Genomic DNA, 20,797 nt, shown 5'->3' on the forward strand with positions numbered 1-20,797 from the left:
CTAAGCATCCACTCCTCGGGTAGCAGATCTTCCCTTTCTTCCTGGTACATTTTCCAAAGCTCTAAAATAGCTAATCTTTTCTCTAATTTCTTCCCCTTGTACGCAGCGTGCAATTATGTGGTCATGTGTTGCAATACTGCTTTTGACAGTGATGCCCTTGTGGCCATGGCATGAACATCTTATCTGCCATGCCTTTCACCCATTCCGCACTATACTGTTTGAGCTTGGGTATGTGCTTTGGCAATGTCTTACATAAATGCATCAGAGGAGTGTCTCCCATTGTGACATGTCTCAATGGACTGTCAATACTTAACAGATTTTATAAAACGGCTTTCACCACTTTTCAATATTTTTAAAACAATAAATATGAGCGTGCCCCAACAATCGCTGCTGAAGCCTTTAGTCTCTCAATTAGCTATCTCTGCCTTCAGATTGGTACCAACCTCTCCACTAAGGTATATACTTATAGCTTCTCACTTCTTCTCAACAATAATTTCACAGCTTCTAGCTGCCTCCTCAATATTTCTACTTCAACAGACAAACAAGACAGACTAGTCGACTTTACACATATACTAAAAATATCCTGTGATCACAATTCTTTGCTCTTTGCCTCTAATCAATTATTCTGTAACAGAGTTTAAATCGTCTCCCTATGTAAATCTGTTTACACAAAGACTCGGACTGGAGTGTGAGACAACTTATTCTGAAACTCCGTTGAGCCAAGACTCGTTAGACACTATCTCTATCTCGTCACACAATATTTCCTGTTCCTTTAAAATTACCACTATCCCGTCCCCTTAATTTGCCATTCCCCTCAATCTACTCACCATTCGGTCGTCTGACTAAAGGCCCTTGGTATCGCCTCCTCCCCCAACCGACCACTTTCGCCTTCCGTCCCCAACAGGCCTGTGGAAACCAGGTAGGGATTTCATCAAAGAGGGACCCTGTCCAACGTCTCGATTTTCTTGCAACATTTCTAGTTGGCCACTCTCCACATGAAACCCTGCAATCTTCTGGCTAAATGTCAGACGATGGCAGATCATCCGAAAATCTGGAGTTAACAGGTCGATGTGTCGGAACCATCTGACATTGTTACTACTTAATAGGTAACATGTCATGCAGAGGATGGGATGCAGAGTAACCCTTACACCAAATAATCAGACCGACTCAGGAAGCTAGCAAAGTCCAATTTTCTGTTTTAATATCAATTGTCTAAAACAGGGAGTTACAACGGACATCAACTGATGTCGCACAGTAATTTCTCTCGAAGCGTTTCGTAAAAAATAACAGTTATATAGTAAAAATTAGTCATGCGTGATGTCACACTATGTGGCAAATAAGAAAAACTTACAGGGGGTTGTGGTTGGCTAAAGGGGAACATCTCAGTATATTATCTATAAGGGATCGGGTTGTTATAGGACATCTACTGTCAGGTGGACAACTTAAGCCTGCCTCTAGTGCAAGTCATCCTGAACAATTATTAAGTACACAGAATACTATTGGCTCCTAAACTATAAGGCCCTTCATTATATGGCCCTCTACAATTGGTTGGCACCTTCGTGCAATGTCTGGAACATTCGGCTCACTAGCCGCACGTAAGCTCATATCCATGTGCCGAGAGGTGGACATGACTTTGCTTTCCCACCCAATTAGCCCAACGTCTCTCATCATCCATGCCTTCTGCCATGCAGATTGCCTTTGAACTTGGCCTTGCAATATATTCTCTTCTCTGGAAATATAAGGGAGTGTGGGCACACGCTTATCACAGTTCTGGTACTGCGTGGCCAACTTTATTTTCGTCTGGGGCTTACGTGACAGGAGACCGCAATTCAGCCCTTTTTACAGTATTTAATTGTCTTAAATTAATAGAACTTGGCACTCATGGTGTTCTTTCTTTTCACCTTAATAAGGGATGATCCGGCTTCTCACGTTCTTTGCCTTTGAGAATAGATAACCAGCCTTGGCTTGCTCCAACTTTGATACCAGTCTGAACAGCTTCTTCATTTTGAGTTCACGGTCTTCAGCTACTTCTTTGATGCGACACACAGTTTTCGATTCTTCTTTCTCTGTGGGTATGGGTTTACTAAAATTGTGACACCGATGTCCAGTTTCTATATAATGGCGGCTTCGCCTGCAGTCTATTCACTACGTATAGCCAGCTTCTAAGATTTCTTGTTCTACTTGCGTTGCTGCATCTGTACATTCATTGAACAGCTTGTATTTTCTTCAGTGTGTCGCACACATATATAGAATCTTATTTCGTCATCGGTTTCTATAAGGCCCATACACCATCTTCTTCTCATCTTCTTAGTACGTCACTTTCACTTCTTGTGACATCACCAGCTTCTCTTTCTCTCATTTTCATATTCCTTCTGGGACCTCTTCATTTCTTCGGGCATACATCTGGTATGGCTTTCTTAACGGATACCTTTTCTCGAACACTCGTGGCGGTGTGGTCACAGCTACTGGTGTCAACCTAGGTGCATTTTCAGGCTGCCAAGACTTCTTGCAGAGGCATTTGGCTGCTCCTCTACAGTCCGGTGTGCGCGCCCCAACCTTCCAAAGAGGTGTCCGTGGTGACCGTCTACTGGTATGACAGGGTTTGAAATCCCATCCCCTGGGTGATGTGGGAGCATCTCCACCCACTACTCTATCGCTTGCCGGAACCCCTTGTTGAGGTAGATCTTGTCCGTAAAATTCCCGGACTCTTGTATTCAACGAGCGTCTAAGAATTGTTGTAGGGGTTGCATTTGCAACCTGCAGAGACGGACAAGGTAGATGCAGGACGACATCATGCCCAGCAAAGACTTGAGAGCCCGAACCATGGCCTTCTTCGCTGACGACAGCTGCTGTACCTTCCCTTGAATGGCTGCTAGCCACTCATCCGAGGGGGCTCCAGGCAAGCCACTGTGTTGAGTCAGGCGCAGAGGAAAATCGTGTTCTGCTATGGCATTAAGCAGGACTTTGGATAGCTCACAGAGAATGAGTACGGGTATATGTGTATGCCCTACAGCCACAGGTGGGCCGCCACCGGGGCCAGGCTTTTTTGCAAACACCCTTGGGCCGGCATTAGGCCAAAAGGTAAGGCATTGAACAGGTAGTGCTGGCCTTGTACCATGAACCATAAGAAATTCCGATGTTTGCTGTGGATGAGGACATGGAAGTACGCATACTCCAGGTCCAACAACGTCAAGTAATCCCCTTCCTCCAATTGGGCGAGCACGTGTTGCAAAATTACCATCCTGAATTTTTGGGATTTCAAGTACTTGTTTAGACAGCGCAGTTCCAGGATGGGCCTCCAACCCCCTATCTTCTTTCTGACCAGAAAGTATCTGGAATAGACTTCGGAGACCTGGAGCCGTTGGTGAACTAGCTCTATCGCCTCTTCCTGTAACATGGCTTGCACTTCTTCCAGGAGCTGAGGGATGTGCTACTCCTGACAAGGAACCGGTGTAATATGAAGGCACCTTCGATGTTGGAACTCCAAGGTTTGTCCCTGGGCGAGAGCGTCCCACACCCATCTGTTGTTGGTGATCTTCTTCCACTTGCTGATAAACCTCGTCTGCCAGTCTCCCACCATGGTGCATGAGTGGGGGTCCGACATCTTGGCTGGTTCAGGCTTGCTTGGGTGCCAGCGCCCTGCCCTGCGGGTGACGGCAACGCTGTCCTCCGCTACTGTAGGCCTGGGAGCGACCCCTGCAGGCTTCCTGCTTGGAGGATCGAGGAGGTTGTCTGTATGATGTGGAGTAGCCCTTGGCTGATCTGCTCGATTTTCCCCTGGAGGAGCAAAAAGACGACAATCGATGCTGCTGTAAAGTACCAAGGGAATGTGCCGTCTTCATGTCCGTCTTTATGGCTTGAAGGGATTCATCAACCGCCTTCCTGAACAGATTTTCACCATCAAAGGGCATGTCCAGCACCTTCACATGAACGTCCTGGAGAAAGAATGTGGCCTTCAGGATACCTGCCGACGAAGGCAGACTCCATTTCCTATCTGCCGGAAACCTGTGTCGTGATGGTACAACGACACCTCCCCTTCCCGAAAGAGGGCGAGAGCCTCCATTTTCTTGTCGTCAGTGAGGAATTCCAGGACTCTCTTCCCCATCGTGTCCATCTTCTTCCCCTCGTTGTCAGGGGGAACTAATGATGCGGAAGCCGGGTTGGAAGAAACGTTTCCATGCTTCATACATAAAGAAGAGGTAGGGTTAGTCTCTTAAAGCATAATGTGGATTGGGACATGTGAAAATTATTATACCAATAGTATCCACTATGCTATTATAAAGAAGAATCTAGTATAGTTTCAATCAAATTTAATTGTGGTGTATCCTAACAGCGGATATCACATTTATTTTACGCCACTCTAAATACTGAAGACATTCCTTCTTTTTTGAAAAAAAAGATTTATTTAATGGGAACTTTTGTTTTTTCTTTTTTTTAAAATCAACTGTCAATGGCACATAAATTGGTGAAACAGATTCCAGAATATTTTTCTTTCTAAGAATTGCTTAAACTCAAAATCACATGAAACAAAATATAACAGATTTAAACACAAGTGTGAGAAAAAAAATTTAAAAACAAAAGATTAAGCAAAATTCAATAAAGTCTGAATAGTCATCAGGATATATACATTCAAAATAGATTTGCAAACAGAAAAAACAGACAAAACACAGAAAAACCTTATTTGAATAAAGCACCAAGTCTTTTGGAGTAAATAAATACAAAAAAAGATAAGTAATGAAGGAAAGAGGGATCCTGCAACCTAAATTAATATTCCAGGTTCCGCAGTTCCATAAGTGCATGTCTGCCAACGTGTACGTGTTTCGAAGATACCCTAGAACTTATATTATATATTTCTTGTATTTGCAGAAAACCTCATGGGAACATAATCCTTACCCAAATCGTAGGTAGGGACTAAAGCAAGCCCATGTAGGTTGGGGTTGGAGCCCCCCCACTGGTAAGGAGAGCGCAGCATGTGCCCACTGGCAGCCAGGAATCAGCCTCTCGGTATTAGGACTGGTAAGACAATGTCATCAATATATCGTTTCCAATATGAGATACAGTTTTTATACAGATTTTTGTCACACAGAATGTGGTTGGACTCAAAGGTAGACATATATAGGATGGCAAGGGAAAGTGGGAGGCCGATTGCATTACCCCGCAGACAGTTAATCCCCTATTTTCGCCTACAGAAGGATACTTTTGCGAGCCAGACAAGCCAGATTTGGGGGCCCGGTTGAATGTTGCTTAATCTTTTGTTTTTTAAATTCTTTTCTCGCACTTGTGTTTAAATCTGTTATATTTTGTTTCATGTGATTTTGAGTTTAAGCAATTCTTAGAAAGAAAAATATTCTGGAATATGTTTCACCAATTTATGTGTCATTGACAGTTGTTTTTTAAAAAAAATAAAAAACAAAAGATCCTATTAAATAAATCTTTTTTTCAAAAAAGAAGGAATGTTTTCAGTATTTAGAGTGGCGTAAAATAAATGTGATATCCGCTGTTAGGATACACCACAATTAAATTTGATTCAAACTATATTAGATTCTTCTTTATAATAGCATAGTGGATACTATTGGTATAATGAACGTTTCCATGCAGCAGCTGACATTACAGAGTCTGGCGACTGTTGTGACCTCAAACACTTGGATGCAGAGTCCCGGCACCCTGTATTTCTTCTCCAACCTGTCTCGTTTGGTTGGAGCCGTGCAAGGGTTCTTCATGAGGGTTAGGCCTTCCTCCCAAATGTCATCCAAAAAGGGTACCGCCATAATCGTCTTCCTCTTTGACTCTAGTCGCTGATATAGGAAGCCCTCCTTCTTGGTTTCCTCGGGCACCAGCTGGAACAGCTCGGAGGCTCTGGAGATCGAGTGGAATGATCCCATCTCGTCTGGTGGAGAGACTCTATGAGGGGCATCCAGGTGTGGTGATTTGTTGGCTGCCGGGACGAAGTCCTCATCTTCGTCAGTTTCCGTGGCTGTCTTCGTACCAATGACCATGTGTGTATACGGGTCCACTGGTGGAGTCGGGTCCCGACATGGTGGACGAGGCTGATGCAGCGGCATCAGATGATGCTTCCTCTTCTCACACACGGGACCCATCAGGGGGCTGTGGTACCACAGGTGCCAGTGCTGGGGTCAACCTCTGCTGAATCTCCATCACTAGGGTGTGGAGAGTCGATAGGATGTCCATGGTCTTGTCCCTTGGCTGTGAAGGAAATGTTGGAGTTCTATGTACTGCGCCGCTGTAATCCTTGTGGACTGTATGGACAGACTCTTGGTTGTCATCGTCCATGGATGATATGTCCATTGGTTGAACGCAAACATTGGAGGGCTGTTTTGGGGCCTCCTCACCCCCCACTTTTTCCTCCCTTAGGGGTTTGAACCAGAATATGGACCAGTGTCTTTCCCCCCCTCCCACCCAGGGGGGCCTGCAGCCTTTGCTGTTGCCTCGGCAGCTACGTAGTCCCTCAAAGGCAGGGATACTCTCTGCGCTATAGGAACCACCCTTGTCGGGTCGGCACCTACTGCTGCTGCGGTCATCACTGAAGATGTCGACAAAGTGCTCAACAAGCTCTTTGGTTGCATCGGTTGAGCCTGCTTGAGCTGCGCTGCCTTCATCTCTTCCTCTGGCCTTGGCTTTTCTGATTTGTCCCGTAACTTGGCCGGTGTGGATGACTTCCTCTTTGTGGAGGAGCTCAATGGTAGGCTGGCTGTGGAGGCGTATGGCGATGGTGATCGCGGTCTATCCAAACTGAGACCCGCATCAGCGGCAAACTGGTGAAATGGGACATGCGGTTCTTTGCCTTATCTTGGACCCCCATGGTTGTGGTGTCCTCAAAGGACTTTGACCTCCTCCGAGAGGGAGACCGCTCTTCGGACCGTCCGGTCCTGGGAGAGGCATGACCCTGTTCGGAGCATGGGTCAGAGGCCTTGCTCGACTTCAGCCATTGCCAGCCTGCTGTATCTGTCTTTCTTTGACTTCTTCGAGAAGCCCAGTCATATCTTGCACCCATCCTCATTGTGGTCCGGGTGCAGGCAGTATAGACATTTTAAATATTTGTGTTCGACAAAGATGTTCCGTAGCCTGCATTGGGTGCGAAGTTTGAAGAGGGTCCTTCCCTCCCTTTTCTCCTCCATCATGGTCCGACGGCGCGAAGTAGGCCCAAGACAGCTTTCCAGACACTTTGACGAACAACCACCCTTGAGGGGTGCGCAACTTCATTCCTGTTGCTGGCCGGTGGAGATAGGAGCACACAGGCTCCAATGAAACAAAGATAGAACTTTTCCGTGAACATATTTGGAAAAAAGTACAAAATAACTCGGAGAGCAACTCGAGGACTCCCAATGCTGAAGCGTGTGGTTGAAATCTGAATATGGCTGCCAGAGGCGGGGCTTAGGGAGAGGACTGTCATTGGATGGGGCAGTAGGACCCAGAGGACAGTGATTGGTTTAGAGGAGAAATACAGTTTTAAAGTGAAAGTGAAACTGTTTTTTCTTTTACCGCGGATTCCCAGCCTGACAACAGGGAATATTCATGAGCATGTGAATCCATGCCAGACCCCATGCTGGAGAACATTGTTTTTTTATTTTTAAAAGTGTAGACTGATATCGACGATCTTTCCCATTACTGAGTGTGAATGAAATAATCAGGTAAAATGGTAAATACCATTAAAGAAAGCTTCTAAGTGCACGATTCTGTTCAGGACGGAAGCCCCAAAAAAAGATAGGAACAGGGCATTACTGAGGCGATATGCCCCAAGGTGGCGGGCTAACCCTGTACGTAAGGAATAACCACCCAAGTTAAGGGCCTGAGTGCAGTGAGGCTCCCTTAACAAGGGTGGCGGGCCATTACTTACAGGTTTGGCCTGCCACTGAGGGGCACATCGCCGTTAGCACTTGTGTATATCCCTACATGGGTGCTACTGTTTTTTTTAAAACAAATAAAATGTACCTTTATTACGTGGCCCAAGGCTGCACAGCTGTCAGCCAGGAAGTCTGTTTACAATGTTGATGACATCATCAACATTGAAGTGGGACAACCTGGCTGATAGCGCTGTGAAGCATTGGGTGGCAGGATAAAGGTAGGTTTACTTTTTTTCATTTTAAAAAAAGAAGACGATATTAGCACCAGTGTAGGTATCTACACGGGTGCTAAGGTGAATGGGGAGCAGGAAATGGAAGGGAAGCAGTCGACACCAATGAAACTGCTTGGAACGCGGACCTTCCTTAGTGAATACAGCCCGTGTTCAGAGAATTCTCATTGGTAGACCGTGCCTCTCAGGGTGTCAATGAGTTTTCTTCACATCAGCCTCAGGTGTGCGGAGTGTGAGAAACCAGGGGGTGTCTCACCCACTAGTCCACAGGGATCTCTCTCTCAGGTGGCCAGGGCATGGGGTCAGGGACCAGTGCAGGAGGTTCACCTGGGTCAGGGGTCTTTGGAGAGTGGGCGTGAGACAGCCGAAAGTGAGACATGGTAGTCCCCACCTTTTTTTATTCATCTACCCCATCCTATTTTGTAGGATTTTCTGAAGTCCCAACTCCCCCTCCCACTTTTTACACAAACACTGGGTTTAGGAAAAGGGTGACTGAGAGTAACCACACTAACTCTCTCACATTGTACTGGACATGCCCCATTAATCGGGTTAGGCAAAGCCAGGCACTTTAAACTAAGTGCATACACCTGATACCAGTTAGCTCTCCTCACACGAATAAAAGACAGCACTAAAGACACACTCTGAGCAAGGCGGAACATGAATACGAGCAGAACTTCCGAGACAAAGACACACCTACTGGAGCAGAGCAACGCACCAAGGGAGGAGAACAGCGGGCCGAAAACCCCAACGGTTCCCTATTGGAGGCTGTTGCCTCCGACAGACTGCGAAAGACACGTGGAGAATGCTGGATCGCACAAGTGAAGATTGCATTGTGTTTGGTTGCAAGGACGCCAGAGATCCCGGGTGAACAGCAGAGTTGGGGAGGCGAGGCCAAGCCTGTGGTACTTACCTTGACTCGAGAATTGGAAATAGCGAAACCAGAAAGAATAGCGCACAGCCGGTGAGTTGTCAGGTGACCTGAGAGACCAGTGTGTATTAAAGCGAAAAAAGTAGCAACATTATATCACAAGTGAAGGTGTCACACTTGTGGATGAGATGCGAAGAAAGGCAGACCTGTGAATTAAGTTTGAAGTAAAAGGCAGCTGTGCGATCAGCAATACTAAGTAATGGAGTGGTCCGGCAAAAGGAAGTAGCCCATTCGAAAAACTATGTGAAAGGTACATTGTTTCAAGCTATACAGCAAACAAACAGCAAAAGTGAATTAAGCGAGAGTTAACGTGAACTTTGAGTTGAAGTGGTCCTGCAGTGTTCTGTAAAGAGAGCCAATAAGCTTGGGGAAGGGGGCCCCCTTGCAAGTTTGTGTTGAACTGTGACATGAGAGGTCTGAGTACGACAGAGGGGGACCTTTGTGAACTTTACGTTGGAATACAATTTAGAAAGTCAAGAAAGAGACTAAGTTTGAAGGCCAGGTGGCCCTCAATCCACGGTTTAAACTGCTAAGAGTGTTAGAAACCGAGCCAAAGTGTGTCATCCTGCCTACAAGGGTAGCCTTACTCCATGAGGTTTAACGTGAGGAGGAGAGCTGGTTCAACTACCTTTATTCTTTTGAACAATGATTTTTCCTTTGGATACATTTCTCCTTTTTACACTTTTTGTACAAGAGATACAGCAGACATGTTTTTGTTAGCATAGGCCATTTTGATTTGACGGACTCCACTAGGACTGTTTTGTTTATCGTTTGATGGTCGAAACTACTCCCATCTTAATTATAGAGCAAAATAGGGGTTTCTCCAACCGCAACATTTTCAGTAAAGGTTTTACCAATTGTATCCATTGTGTGAGTGTCATACTTGTGATACTATGCCTTCCCTACAGGTGTCAGCAGAGCTTGGGTCTTCAAGTGCAAACAGACTTCACATCCCGCTGCTGGGGCCTCTGCAGGAGTTCTCATTCCCATTCCAGAAGGAATGAGTTCCTTTAAATTTGAAAATTGTGCCAGGTTTCATTGCACCCACACTAAACAAGCACAATGTGTCATCTCAACAGTGGACACTGCCATTGGTGATCTGCACTGCGCATCACAGCGATAAACACACCATAATCACTGCATGTGTGCAGGGAAGGGTTCAGAAACCATCAGATCCTAGATTTCCAGGTGTATGAATGGTGTGATTCACTTATCCGCCTCTGTGTGAGGATAGATCAGATTTGCGGAAAGAGATAGCTGAGTATTTGCGCTATCAGATAATTTATTTCCTGCACCCATTTTGCACAGACCAAAATTTGTCACTTGGTGCTCCCAGTTTAATACTGACAAACTGAGCAGAGAGAAACGTACATATTACATTGTTTTTACAGCACTGGAATGCCAAACAGATACATCTACTTTTGAAAATACATGATTAAAGTCCGTCCACCCAACATTGGTGGAATATTGAAATAGTAAGTATGTGAATGTATGAAGGCTGAAGAATGATGTCTCTTCAATCCATGCAAGTGCCTCAGCCACACAATATTTTCCAGATTTCAAAAACAGTCAAGTATGAAAAAAACAGATTAATGATGTAATCGAAAAACTCTTGTGTGCTAATATATCTTGCAACTGGTTTTGTAAAACCTACAGGAATTAGCACAGATACATTCTCAGATTTCGGACACCTCTGTCATTCTTTCCATGGACAACAACCGAACTTTGGACCTAGACAGCATCATTGCTGAGGTCAAGGCTCAGTATGAAGAAATTGCTAACAGAAGCCGCGTTGAAGCAGAGTCCTGGTACCAAACTAAGGTAAGTTGTTTGTAATGTTTGGATTGATTATTGATTATTGATGATGTCATAATTTTTGACAGGTTCTTATGAAACTTTCAATCCATGGTTCGGTTGCTCCAACCACAGAGAAGACGAGATACACGAATATTCCAAAGTACAAGACGTCTGGGTACAGTCATTAGGACCTGTATAATTCAAACTGATGCCTTCAAACCTAATTTACAAGCAATTGAAAAACGAAATATCATATCCAAAAGAACGTGTATTTATTCACTTTATTAATCCATTCTCCATAGGTGGGAACATATTTAGGGTTTTTCGTAGAACCGGGTTCCCTCACTCACTGGGGCTCACCTTCTATGGGCACATAAAGTAAATTAATGTTGTAAAAGACTGGTGCAAAAGCATGAGATCCCTTTGGGGTCGGCCTGCTTTATGCAAAAGCATAAAGCAGGCGGTCCCCATAGGGATCCAATTACAACTAAACCCTCCACGACAGAAGCGTTCACAATTGAAATTAAACCCTCCCTGACATGCTTAGTGTGAGGAAGGTTTTAATTGTAATTGTAAGTGCTGCTTGCAATACGAGCATGACATGTGGCGCTTGCAACAGGAGCCATTTACATTGCAGTTCTGATGTAACGGCTCCCTTCCGTCCAATTACCAATGTTATTAACATGAACTCCAACGCGTTTACGTGCTGTGATGTCCAATCACCAGGAGTCCACAGGGGTCCCAGTCCAAATAATGCATTGTAGACTGATTTGTTAGAGCTGTGCTTTATAAATCCTATGTAAAATAACATTAACTTCCTACTTCATAGTTTATTTAAATCTACAAATTCTGTTTTTGCTTTCACTTTCCTTTTAGTGTGGAAAAAAAAGTCAAACAAGTTAAAATTAGGTTACCGGCTTTATACACCTGGAATTGGAAATTGACTCTTTCAACAATTAACAGTGCAGATTGCCTTTTGATAGGAGAGTGTTTTATTCCGGTCACTTGCATTGTCAACATTGATAGAATCCCTTTTGTTTGAGACGAGACCTTGGATTGGCTGCATCTAGACTAAAATGCACGTTAATAGACTACTAGAGTGACAGGTAGACGTTTCCAACTTCGAACCAATGTTTCTAGCAAAGGGAAAGTATAACAGGAGAAATAAAACATCAAATCTACACTGCATCGTTTGGAGTAGGAATCCAATTAACTCCCCAATGAAGGGATATTGCAATTGTAAAATGCACTTAGTGGAGAAAACCTGTTCTACCCTCGCTCCACAAGCTCTGTACATTTTGTGATATGTATAATTTAATGATGAAACAGATAAGAGAACTTTCATTCTGATATATTCCTTTTTTGTTTTCCAGTTATTTGCAAAGTATTTTTGGAGGCAGCAATGTTTTTGTGCTAAACTTTAGAGACTATGCATGAAAACAATTTCAGTCTTTTGGGTAACTTTTGTGTATGCTCTTGGTCCAGACAGATGGTTATTTTTGCTTATCCATGGCACTCCTGCGGGCACTTAAAAGTAATCTTGGTGGATTGAAAACAGGAAACTAGCTTCCATAATTTGAGTAGCGGTTTCTAGTTTATCCAAATGTATAGAGCAAGTATGATTTGAACAGAAAGTATTTTGGAGCTAGCTAAACCAATTAACATATTTATAAACTTACCATGTACTATATACTGACATTACACAGTCTAGCTACAGGAATCTAGATGGGGTTATGATGCTTAATTATGCCTACATGACAGTGGGAAGAAGACCCTTTCAAAAGGTCCTTTGACACCACTAACCATAAAACGATATATGTTGCACATGGTGAAGAAAACATACATTTTGTTTATTAATCTTCTACAAATGAAACAGACTAATTTGGGGTATTTTTGTTTAGTACGAAGAGATGCAGATCTCCGCTGGAAGACATGGTGATGATATACACAACACCAAGACCGAGATCACCGAGTTGAACCGTGCTATCCTGAGGCTGCGCTCAGATATTGAGAATGTAAAAAAGCAGGTAGAAATATTTATTTATAATATCAACATTCCAGACATCTGATAAAATAAAATATAACTGGATAAAATAAAATATTGTCAGATGTTAGGTACAATTTTTCATTACATCTTCCAGCAGCTTTGAAAAATGATATCGTTTTCTAGGTGTATTCGCAACAGACCAAAGAACAAAGGTAATGTGTCAAATAATCCTAAACAAAGCAAAGCTGCCAGACACAACCTGCAAACATCTCCATCATGTACTACCAAATATTAGATCATGGTGTGCCTCTGAAAACCAAAATCCCGTCAGGATGTATGGGAGGAAAATAAAATAAACACAAAACAGCATTTTATATTATGCAGACCAGGACCCAAACAGGGTCTATGTGCTGCGCAAGGAACAAGTCTAAGAAAAGCATTTAGAATTGCACAGACAAAAAGCAGGGGAAAGTAAGTGTTTATTCACTAAGGCACTGTAAGGGAAAAAGAGAAGCCGAAGCTGTTAACATCAAAGATTAAGATAAGGCAGGATGTGTATGTGTTTCAATACAGGTACGGTTATACTACTTTTAAAAAGTAAAAATGCACAAACATTGGGAATGGCAATGTTGTTTAACATATTAATAATCATTAAACATAACAAGAAATAAAACCAACATTGCTTGAGGCTTTAGATTGTGGTTAATGTATTATGGGCGAATAGTGTTTTGATGATTGTATATTGCTGTTGTATATGTGCTTATTTGTACTTAGAATGTGTTTGTTACTTGTAGTCCGAGGTGAAACGTGGTATGAATATGGTAGCAATAGTATATGTTATATGCTGTGAGATGGTGATCTCAGAAACTGTGGGTTTATGTTTCGAGATCATTTAAGGTTTATACTTTTAGAAATGTTTAAATGTTAACGTCTGTTTTTAGAATGTATTTTATGCTTGCCATCTATGTTGTTTCTTGTTGGTGTATTTTATGAAGATATAAATATGTGTCAACGTCACTTTTTTGCTTCCCATATTTTGGGGTTCAGTCAAGGATTCAGAAATGCTGCTTTTAATTTATTTTATGTTTAGTATTTATTAACATGTTAAACCTTAATGTTGGCAAAATGCTTAACTTTATAAAGGTAGTGACAGTAACCGTAACAATTAACCGTAACAATTTTTTTAAAAGGTCCCTAATTTATTTGTTTTTTTAAATGGGATTATTGTCTAATTTGTATGAGTTAAGTACACACATTTGTGTTAGGTGGTGAACAGATCGTTTCATGCATTTCACCGAATATTTTTCAGTTTGTGGAACGTTTTTCATTTGGTTTTTCATTTGGTTTTGTTTTCGTCCCTTTGACCCTCGAGTCCCTGAATAGGCATGCATATGTACGCGTGTTTATGTGTGTGTGTGTGTGTGTGAGTATTGTGGGTTGCAGATGGTTTGTGTGTATTTTAGAATACATTTTATGTCACAGTATATTTTTCATTTCGTTTTGTCCCTCTGAACCTTCTGTGCATGAATGAATAAGAGTGTGTGTGCGTGTGTCTATGGGTCTGTGTGTGCGTGCGTGTGTGTATGCGTGTATGTGTGTGTGTGTGTTGCGGGCTGTGGGTGATTTTGTGAGTTTTGCTGAATATTTTCAATTCCGATTGTCCTAATGCACCTATTATGCATGTCCAAAAATACTGATACATTTGTCTGGCCTTAAAAGTGAATAACTCAAATTTGGCTAATCTGATTTTCAAAACGTATGCAGCATGAACTAATTTAGGCTAAGTAATTGGTGCGCGCCAAATGACTACAAAATTGCAGCAGGTCATTTTTAGATATTGTCCGCTAAATAGTGTATTTCTAAGTCTTGTAATGCAGCATCACATTTGACACATAGTGTTCTCATTCACAGTGTTATATGTAAGACCTTCAGAATATATATTCAGTCTATAAAAAGGTTTCTGTAGTGGTATTTTCTTCTTGATGTCCAAGATGTCTTCACGGTTGTGAATGGGGCTTCACACCTGGGCCTGCAGTCTATTGAAACTGGTTTTCCCAGTCCACTTACTTTTTCTGGGGATGGTTTCTGGTCCTAAGTAAAGTCCTGACTTTCCCCTCACACTTAATTAATCTTTTTCACTTCCTTTAATTTCTTTCCAGTATGATTCTATTTCCTGTTTCCTCTTTTTGGGCCCTTCCCTTTTCTTCCTTTTCTGGGATTCTCTTTTTGTGGCCCTTCTTCAGGCCCCTCCCTGTTACATCTAACTAGAGTTCTCTACCAAAGGTTTATTTGCCAATTCTTTCCCCCTTCTCTGAGATTTTCTCCTTTTAGCCCTAGTCTGGACCACCCTTTGTGTGTCCTCTTCCCCAGCCTTCTCTTCTTCATTTCCCTTTAATGGGAGTTGCTTCTTCTTAACCCTGTCTGGGATTTTCCCAATTGCTCCTTCCTCTTGGGTCATCTTCTCGTGCTTCCTTCTCATGCTCTCTTCTTTCTCTCTTTCACTGGGATTTTCTTCTTCTTGCCCTTGTCTGGAGTTTTCCTCAAATCTCAATTCTCTGGCCTTCTGGTATTCTCCTTTTCAACTTTCAGGTTCCTTTTTCCTTGTGGCCTCTGTGGTCGACTCATTGCTCCCCCTCAGGGTCTCTTTTTCTTGCCCCCTCCTGTCCTTTCCCATGCATCCCATCCCTAGCATTGCTGCCTTTCCTCTCTCCTCTGTGGGTTCTTCCTCAAGCCTCTCTCCTCTGGTGTGCTCTCCTTCCTAGACAGGATTCCCAATTCCCACTCTATTATCTTCCATGTAACTATTCCCACTTTGATTAGTGTGTACATACCCATTCCTCCCTCAACTCCTTCCCTTCTATTCATCCCCCCTTTTTGTTGGTTTTGTCTGTTAGTCTTTCCCTGCCCGTTGCGTTCTCTCTTTTAGTTCACTTTTCCCTTTTCTGGATATTCTACGGACTATCTTTAACCCCTCCATGCCACCTCTCTTTAAGAATTCTAGGACTTGTGTTCAATTTTAAATAGACATCTTCGTAGGAGTCCCTTTATTGCCTCTAGGTAGGTCGTTTTTCTTCTAGGCTCCTCTTCCTGCCTGTTCCTCCCACTGCAATGCCCAGCACTGCTCCAAAAACACCTCTCTCTCTCTAGGTTTCCTCTGGGCTTCTGGACTCCTCTGTGATGTCTTTCCAATGACTGTCAAAGATTATCTCTCTTTACTTTCCTTCTATAGTGCCAACTCTTCTCTAATTGATTCTCCCGGTCGCCGAAAGTAGGACAGGAAACCTGAATTCTATTTTCTTTCTGGCCTGGCTTGAGGCTTGTTTTGTTACTTTATGATTAGTGACTTGTTGTGGGCAGGCGCACCAAAGAGTTTGCCCAGACTGAAGGAATTGACCAAATCACCTTCTGACATTTGAAAAGGTATGTCTGCATTTGACTGGAAGATCAGTTCGTTCTCCTTCTATTAATTTCCCATCTCAGCACCATCCAGTTTTCCATTAGGGTAGTTTATGTCTTTGTGGGTTTCATCCCTCCTCAATCAATATTTTATTTCTGCAGGAATTGGCACAGCATTTCTTCTCACTCTTGAACTGTATTGTTTATTGCACGTTTATTGAGGGACTATTAGTGTAAATACCATGTCTGACACCTGAGTTGTTCCTCATTCATCTCTCCTCCTCGACTTCAAATCTACATGGTCTCCTTTGAGGCTAAAATTCTGCAAGACTTTCATCATCTCAGTATTATAATCTGTGGCTGTGGTTACACACGCCATCTGAGCTATTCACAGCCTCTACAAAAATCCCCATGCAAAAAAGTTTTTTCCAGAATTAATTTTAGGGAAGAAAATGATGACACTTTAAAAATGTGTGCTTAAATTTGACCTTTCATGTACCAGAACAAAAGTTCCAGAAACATATTTGTGTTTTCTTGGGCAAAGTTGTAAAGTGCGATGTAACCTTAAATACACTCATTCCCTCATAGGTACAGGTAACTGTGGAAAATGTGGTGCAGATTGGTAAAATGGTGTGGAATTGTATAAGGAACAACGCTTCGCCAAGCCATAAACCTACAAACAAATTTTGACCGATTCATTCCCCTTCTATTCTTTTCCCATCTCAGCCCCATCCAGTTTTCCATTAGGATAGCTTATGTCTTGGTGGTTTCCATTCCTCCTCCATCAATCTTTTATTTGTAGAGGAGCAGCTGAATGCCTTTGCAGGAAGTCCCGCCCCCATTCTTACTATATGCTGGAAACCAGAAGTCGTGACATGCACAACACCAGTGATCGTGCCTATTCCTCAGAGAGTCTTCGAGAAAAGCTATCCATTGAGAGGACCCTATATGATGTAAATCCGTAGAGATGACAATCTACTGGAAGAAGTCCCCGAAGGAATATAAAAATGAGAGAAAGAGTAGCTGGTGACCTCACAAGAAGCTAGCGTGACGCACTGAAAAGAGTGGTCGGAGAAGAAGATTCATAGACCTTATAGAATCTGATGGCGAAGTGAAGAATTGAGTACACTTTCATATGCAGAATGAAGATTGCACATGTGAAGAGCACTGCAGAAACTGTAAGCCATTTTATAACTGTACACATGGAGCAACGCAAGTAGATTAAGTGATCTTAAAGGCTGGCTATACGTAGTGAATAGACTGCAGGCGGTGCCGCCACTACATAGAATCTGGACATCGTGTCACACATTTAGTAAGCTCAGACTTGTCAAGAAAGAAGGATCGGAAAGCTGTGTCGCAGCAAGAAAGTAGCTGAAGATAGAGCAAAGGCCTGAAATAGCTGTCTGGCCTGGTGTCAGAGGATGGAGCAGCCAAGAACCGGTTATCCATCCTTGAAGAACAGTGAACGTGAGAAGCTGAATCAGCCCTTGTTAAGGTGCAAGAAAGAACACTATGTGTGCCAAGATTATTAATTCAAGACAATTAAATGCTGCAAAACAGGCCGAAATATGGTACTGATGAAGATGACTTGCATTAGGGGTGGGCATACATTGTCCACCTGACTGTAGAGACCCAATCACAACCCAACCCCTTATAGAAAGTATACTTAGATATTCCCCTTAAGCCAACCACATCTCCCCATAGGTTTTCTTACTTTACAACATAGTATGATGTCACACATGATGAGTTTTTGCTATAAAAGTATGATTTTTTATAAAATGCATTGAGGGCACGATCGAACGTCCATTGATGTCCGTTGTAACTCCCTGTTTTAGACAACTGAAAATAAAACAGCGGGAGAGACTTTTTGCCAACTTCCTGAGTCTGTCTTATTATTTGGTCTAAGAGTTATTCTGCATCCCATCCTGAGAATGACGTGTTACTGATTTAAGGTCCCTCAAGGGTTCATGTTGTAGCATTGTTGGAAGGCTTTATAGAAGACCCATCGACCTGTTGACTCCAAAGTTTCGGAGTGAATAAACTGCAGGCGGTGCCGCCACTACATATAAAATGGACATCGTGTCACACATTTAGTAAGCTCAGACCTGTGAAGATAGAAGGATTGGAAAGCTGTGTCGCAGCAAGAAAGCAGCTGAAGATAGAGGAAAGGCCTGAAATAGCTGTCTGGCATGGTGTCAGAGGATGGAGCAGCCAAGAACCGGTTTTCCATCCTTGAAGAACAGTCAACTTGAGAAGCTGAATCAGCCCTTGTTAAGGTGCAAGAAAGAACACTATGAGTGCCAATATTATTAATTCAAGACAATTAAATGCTGCAAAACAAGCCGAAATACGGTCTCCTGTCACGTGAGTCAAGGATGGAAATCAGATTTGGGCATGCAGACCTGAACTGCGATAAGAATGTGCCTATACTCCCTTTTATTCTCAGAAGCGATGATACTTTACAAGGACAAGTTCAAAGACAATCTGAATGGCAGACGGCATGAGCGTTGAGAGATATTGGGCTAATTGGGTGGGGAAACACGGTCAAGTACACCCACTGACACCTGGGGTACCAGCTTACGTGCTGCTAGTGAGCCGAATGTTCCAGAAGGGTACAAGCGTGCCAACCAATAGTAGAGGACCATATAACGAAGGGTCTTATAGTTTGAGAGCCAATGATGTACCGTGTATCTAGTAACTAATGAAGATGACTTGCATTAGGGGTGGGCATAAGTTGTCCACCCGACTGTAGAGACCCAATCACAAGCCAACCCCTTATAGAAAGTATACTTAGATATTCCCCTTAAGCCAACCGCATCTCCCCATTGGTTTTGTTAGTTTGCAACGTAGTATGATGTCACACATGACAAGTTTTTGCTATAAAGGTATGATTTTTTTATAAAATGCATTGAGAGCACGATCGAACGTCCAATGACGTCCGTTGTAACTCCCTGTTTGGAACAATTTAAAATAAAACAGTCGGGAGAGACTTTTTGACAACTTCCTGAGTCTGTCTTATTATTTGGTGTAAGTTATTCTGCATCCCATCCTGACTACCACGTGTTACTGATTTAAGGACCCCCAAGGGTTCACGTGGTAGCATTGTCGGATGGCTTTATAGAAAACCCATCGAATCCAGAGTTTCGGACGATTGGACATCCTTCGTCATCTAGGCGGAAGATCGCAGGGTTTCCTATGGAGAGCGGATGAATAGAAAACGTGCAAGTAAAATCGAGATGTGGGCAGGGTCCCTCTTTGACGAAATCCCTACCTGGTTTCCAAAGGTGCTTTGCGGACGGAAGGCGAAAGTGGTCGGTTGGAGAAGGAAGTCGATACCGAAGGCTTCAAGCTATTCAAGCGAATGGTGAGTGGACTAAGGATAATGGCAAATAAACCCTGAGGGGATGGGGTTGTGGTAATTTAAAAAGTAACTAATGTAATTTAAAAAGTTACGAAAAGTAACAGGAGTAACAAGAGTAACAGGAGATTTGTTTTGTGTGAAGATCGAGATAAAAGGCCCAAGTGTCCTAACACAAGGGGTTTTAGAAGAGGTTGTCTCACACTCCAATCGGAGTAAATTATGCAGGACAGGTCCGCATAAAGGGTCAATCTAAACTCTGTGATCAGGGTATTTATTAGGGACAAGAGGATAAGGGGTGATCACTGTGGTTCTTATGTAAAGAGTCGACTTGTCTGGCTGTCAGTTTATATGTTTATATTCAATTAGGGTGTATAAGAGTGACAACGGGCTGTAAAAAACTTGAGATAAAGTTAAGAAGTTATACTATCTATCTAGGAAGCGGTACCAATCCAGAGGTAGGCAGAGAAAAATTGAAGAAATAAAGGTTTTGAGCTGCGATTGTTGGAGCGCGCTCATATTTGTTGTTTTTATAAAGGTATTTTGTAAAAGCTGGTAAGTATTGACAGTCAATTGAGACTTGTCACAATGGGAGATATTACTCCTCTGATGAATTTATGTAAGACATTGCCAAAGCACATGCCCAAGCTCAAACAGTGTAGTGCGGAATGGGTGAAAGGCACAGCAGATAAGTTGTTCATGCCATGTCCACAAGAGGGATCACTGTCAAAAGCAGTATTACAACACATGACCACATATTTGCACGCTGCATACACAGGAAAGAAGTTAGGTTAGCTATTTCAGAGCTCTGGAAGATGTACCAGGAAGAGAGGGAAGATCTGCCACCTGAAGTGTGGATCCTTAATCAGTGTAAGGAGGAAGGTGTTGAGCCCTCAGCTCCCCTTACCTCGCCGGAAATAAACAGCGATAGTACGGAAGAAATGGGATTGTAACCTTTAAAGGAACTGAAAGTGTTGACAGGGTATAGTAATCCAGTATACAAACTGCCAGTTTATAGCAGTGACGATAGTCCAGAGGAGAGTAAGAGAAAAGAGGAGATCTTTAAGATCTTACAGGACAAAGAGGGGAAAAGCGAGCGATCGAATGTATCGACAGAAATACAACGAGAGATTAAGAGATGGAAAGGAGAGAAAGATAAAGCTGACGAGGTAACGCTCGGACAGAACAAATGGATGGGAGGACTGATATTGCTCAAGCTAGATGGGAAAAGCATTGAGG

At 42.9% G+C, this 20,797-nt stretch overlaps 1 protein-coding gene across 1 annotated transcript in view; it reads left to right on the plus strand.

The window, feature by feature from the left end:
- LOC138582388 (keratin, type II cytoskeletal cochleal-like) overlaps nt 1-20,797 on the plus strand; it is a 339,602-nt gene that overhangs the window by 191,194 nt on the left and 127,611 nt on the right. Inside the window, exons 5-6 of the mRNA XM_069653653.1 lie at nt 10,677-10,841; nt 12,719-12,844. Of these exons, the coding sequence (XP_069509754.1) occupies nt 10,677-10,841; nt 12,719-12,844 (291 nt within the window). The remainder of the gene's footprint in view (nt 1-10,676; nt 10,842-12,718; nt 12,845-20,797) is intronic.

The sequence above is a fragment of the Ambystoma mexicanum genome, chromosome 3q (assembly GCF_040938575.1).
Source record: "Ambystoma mexicanum isolate Mex_15411 chromosome 3q, UKY_AmexF1_1, whole genome shotgun sequence".
In the NCBI taxonomy this organism is placed as follows: domain Eukaryota; kingdom Metazoa; phylum Chordata; class Amphibia; order Caudata; family Ambystomatidae; genus Ambystoma; species Ambystoma mexicanum.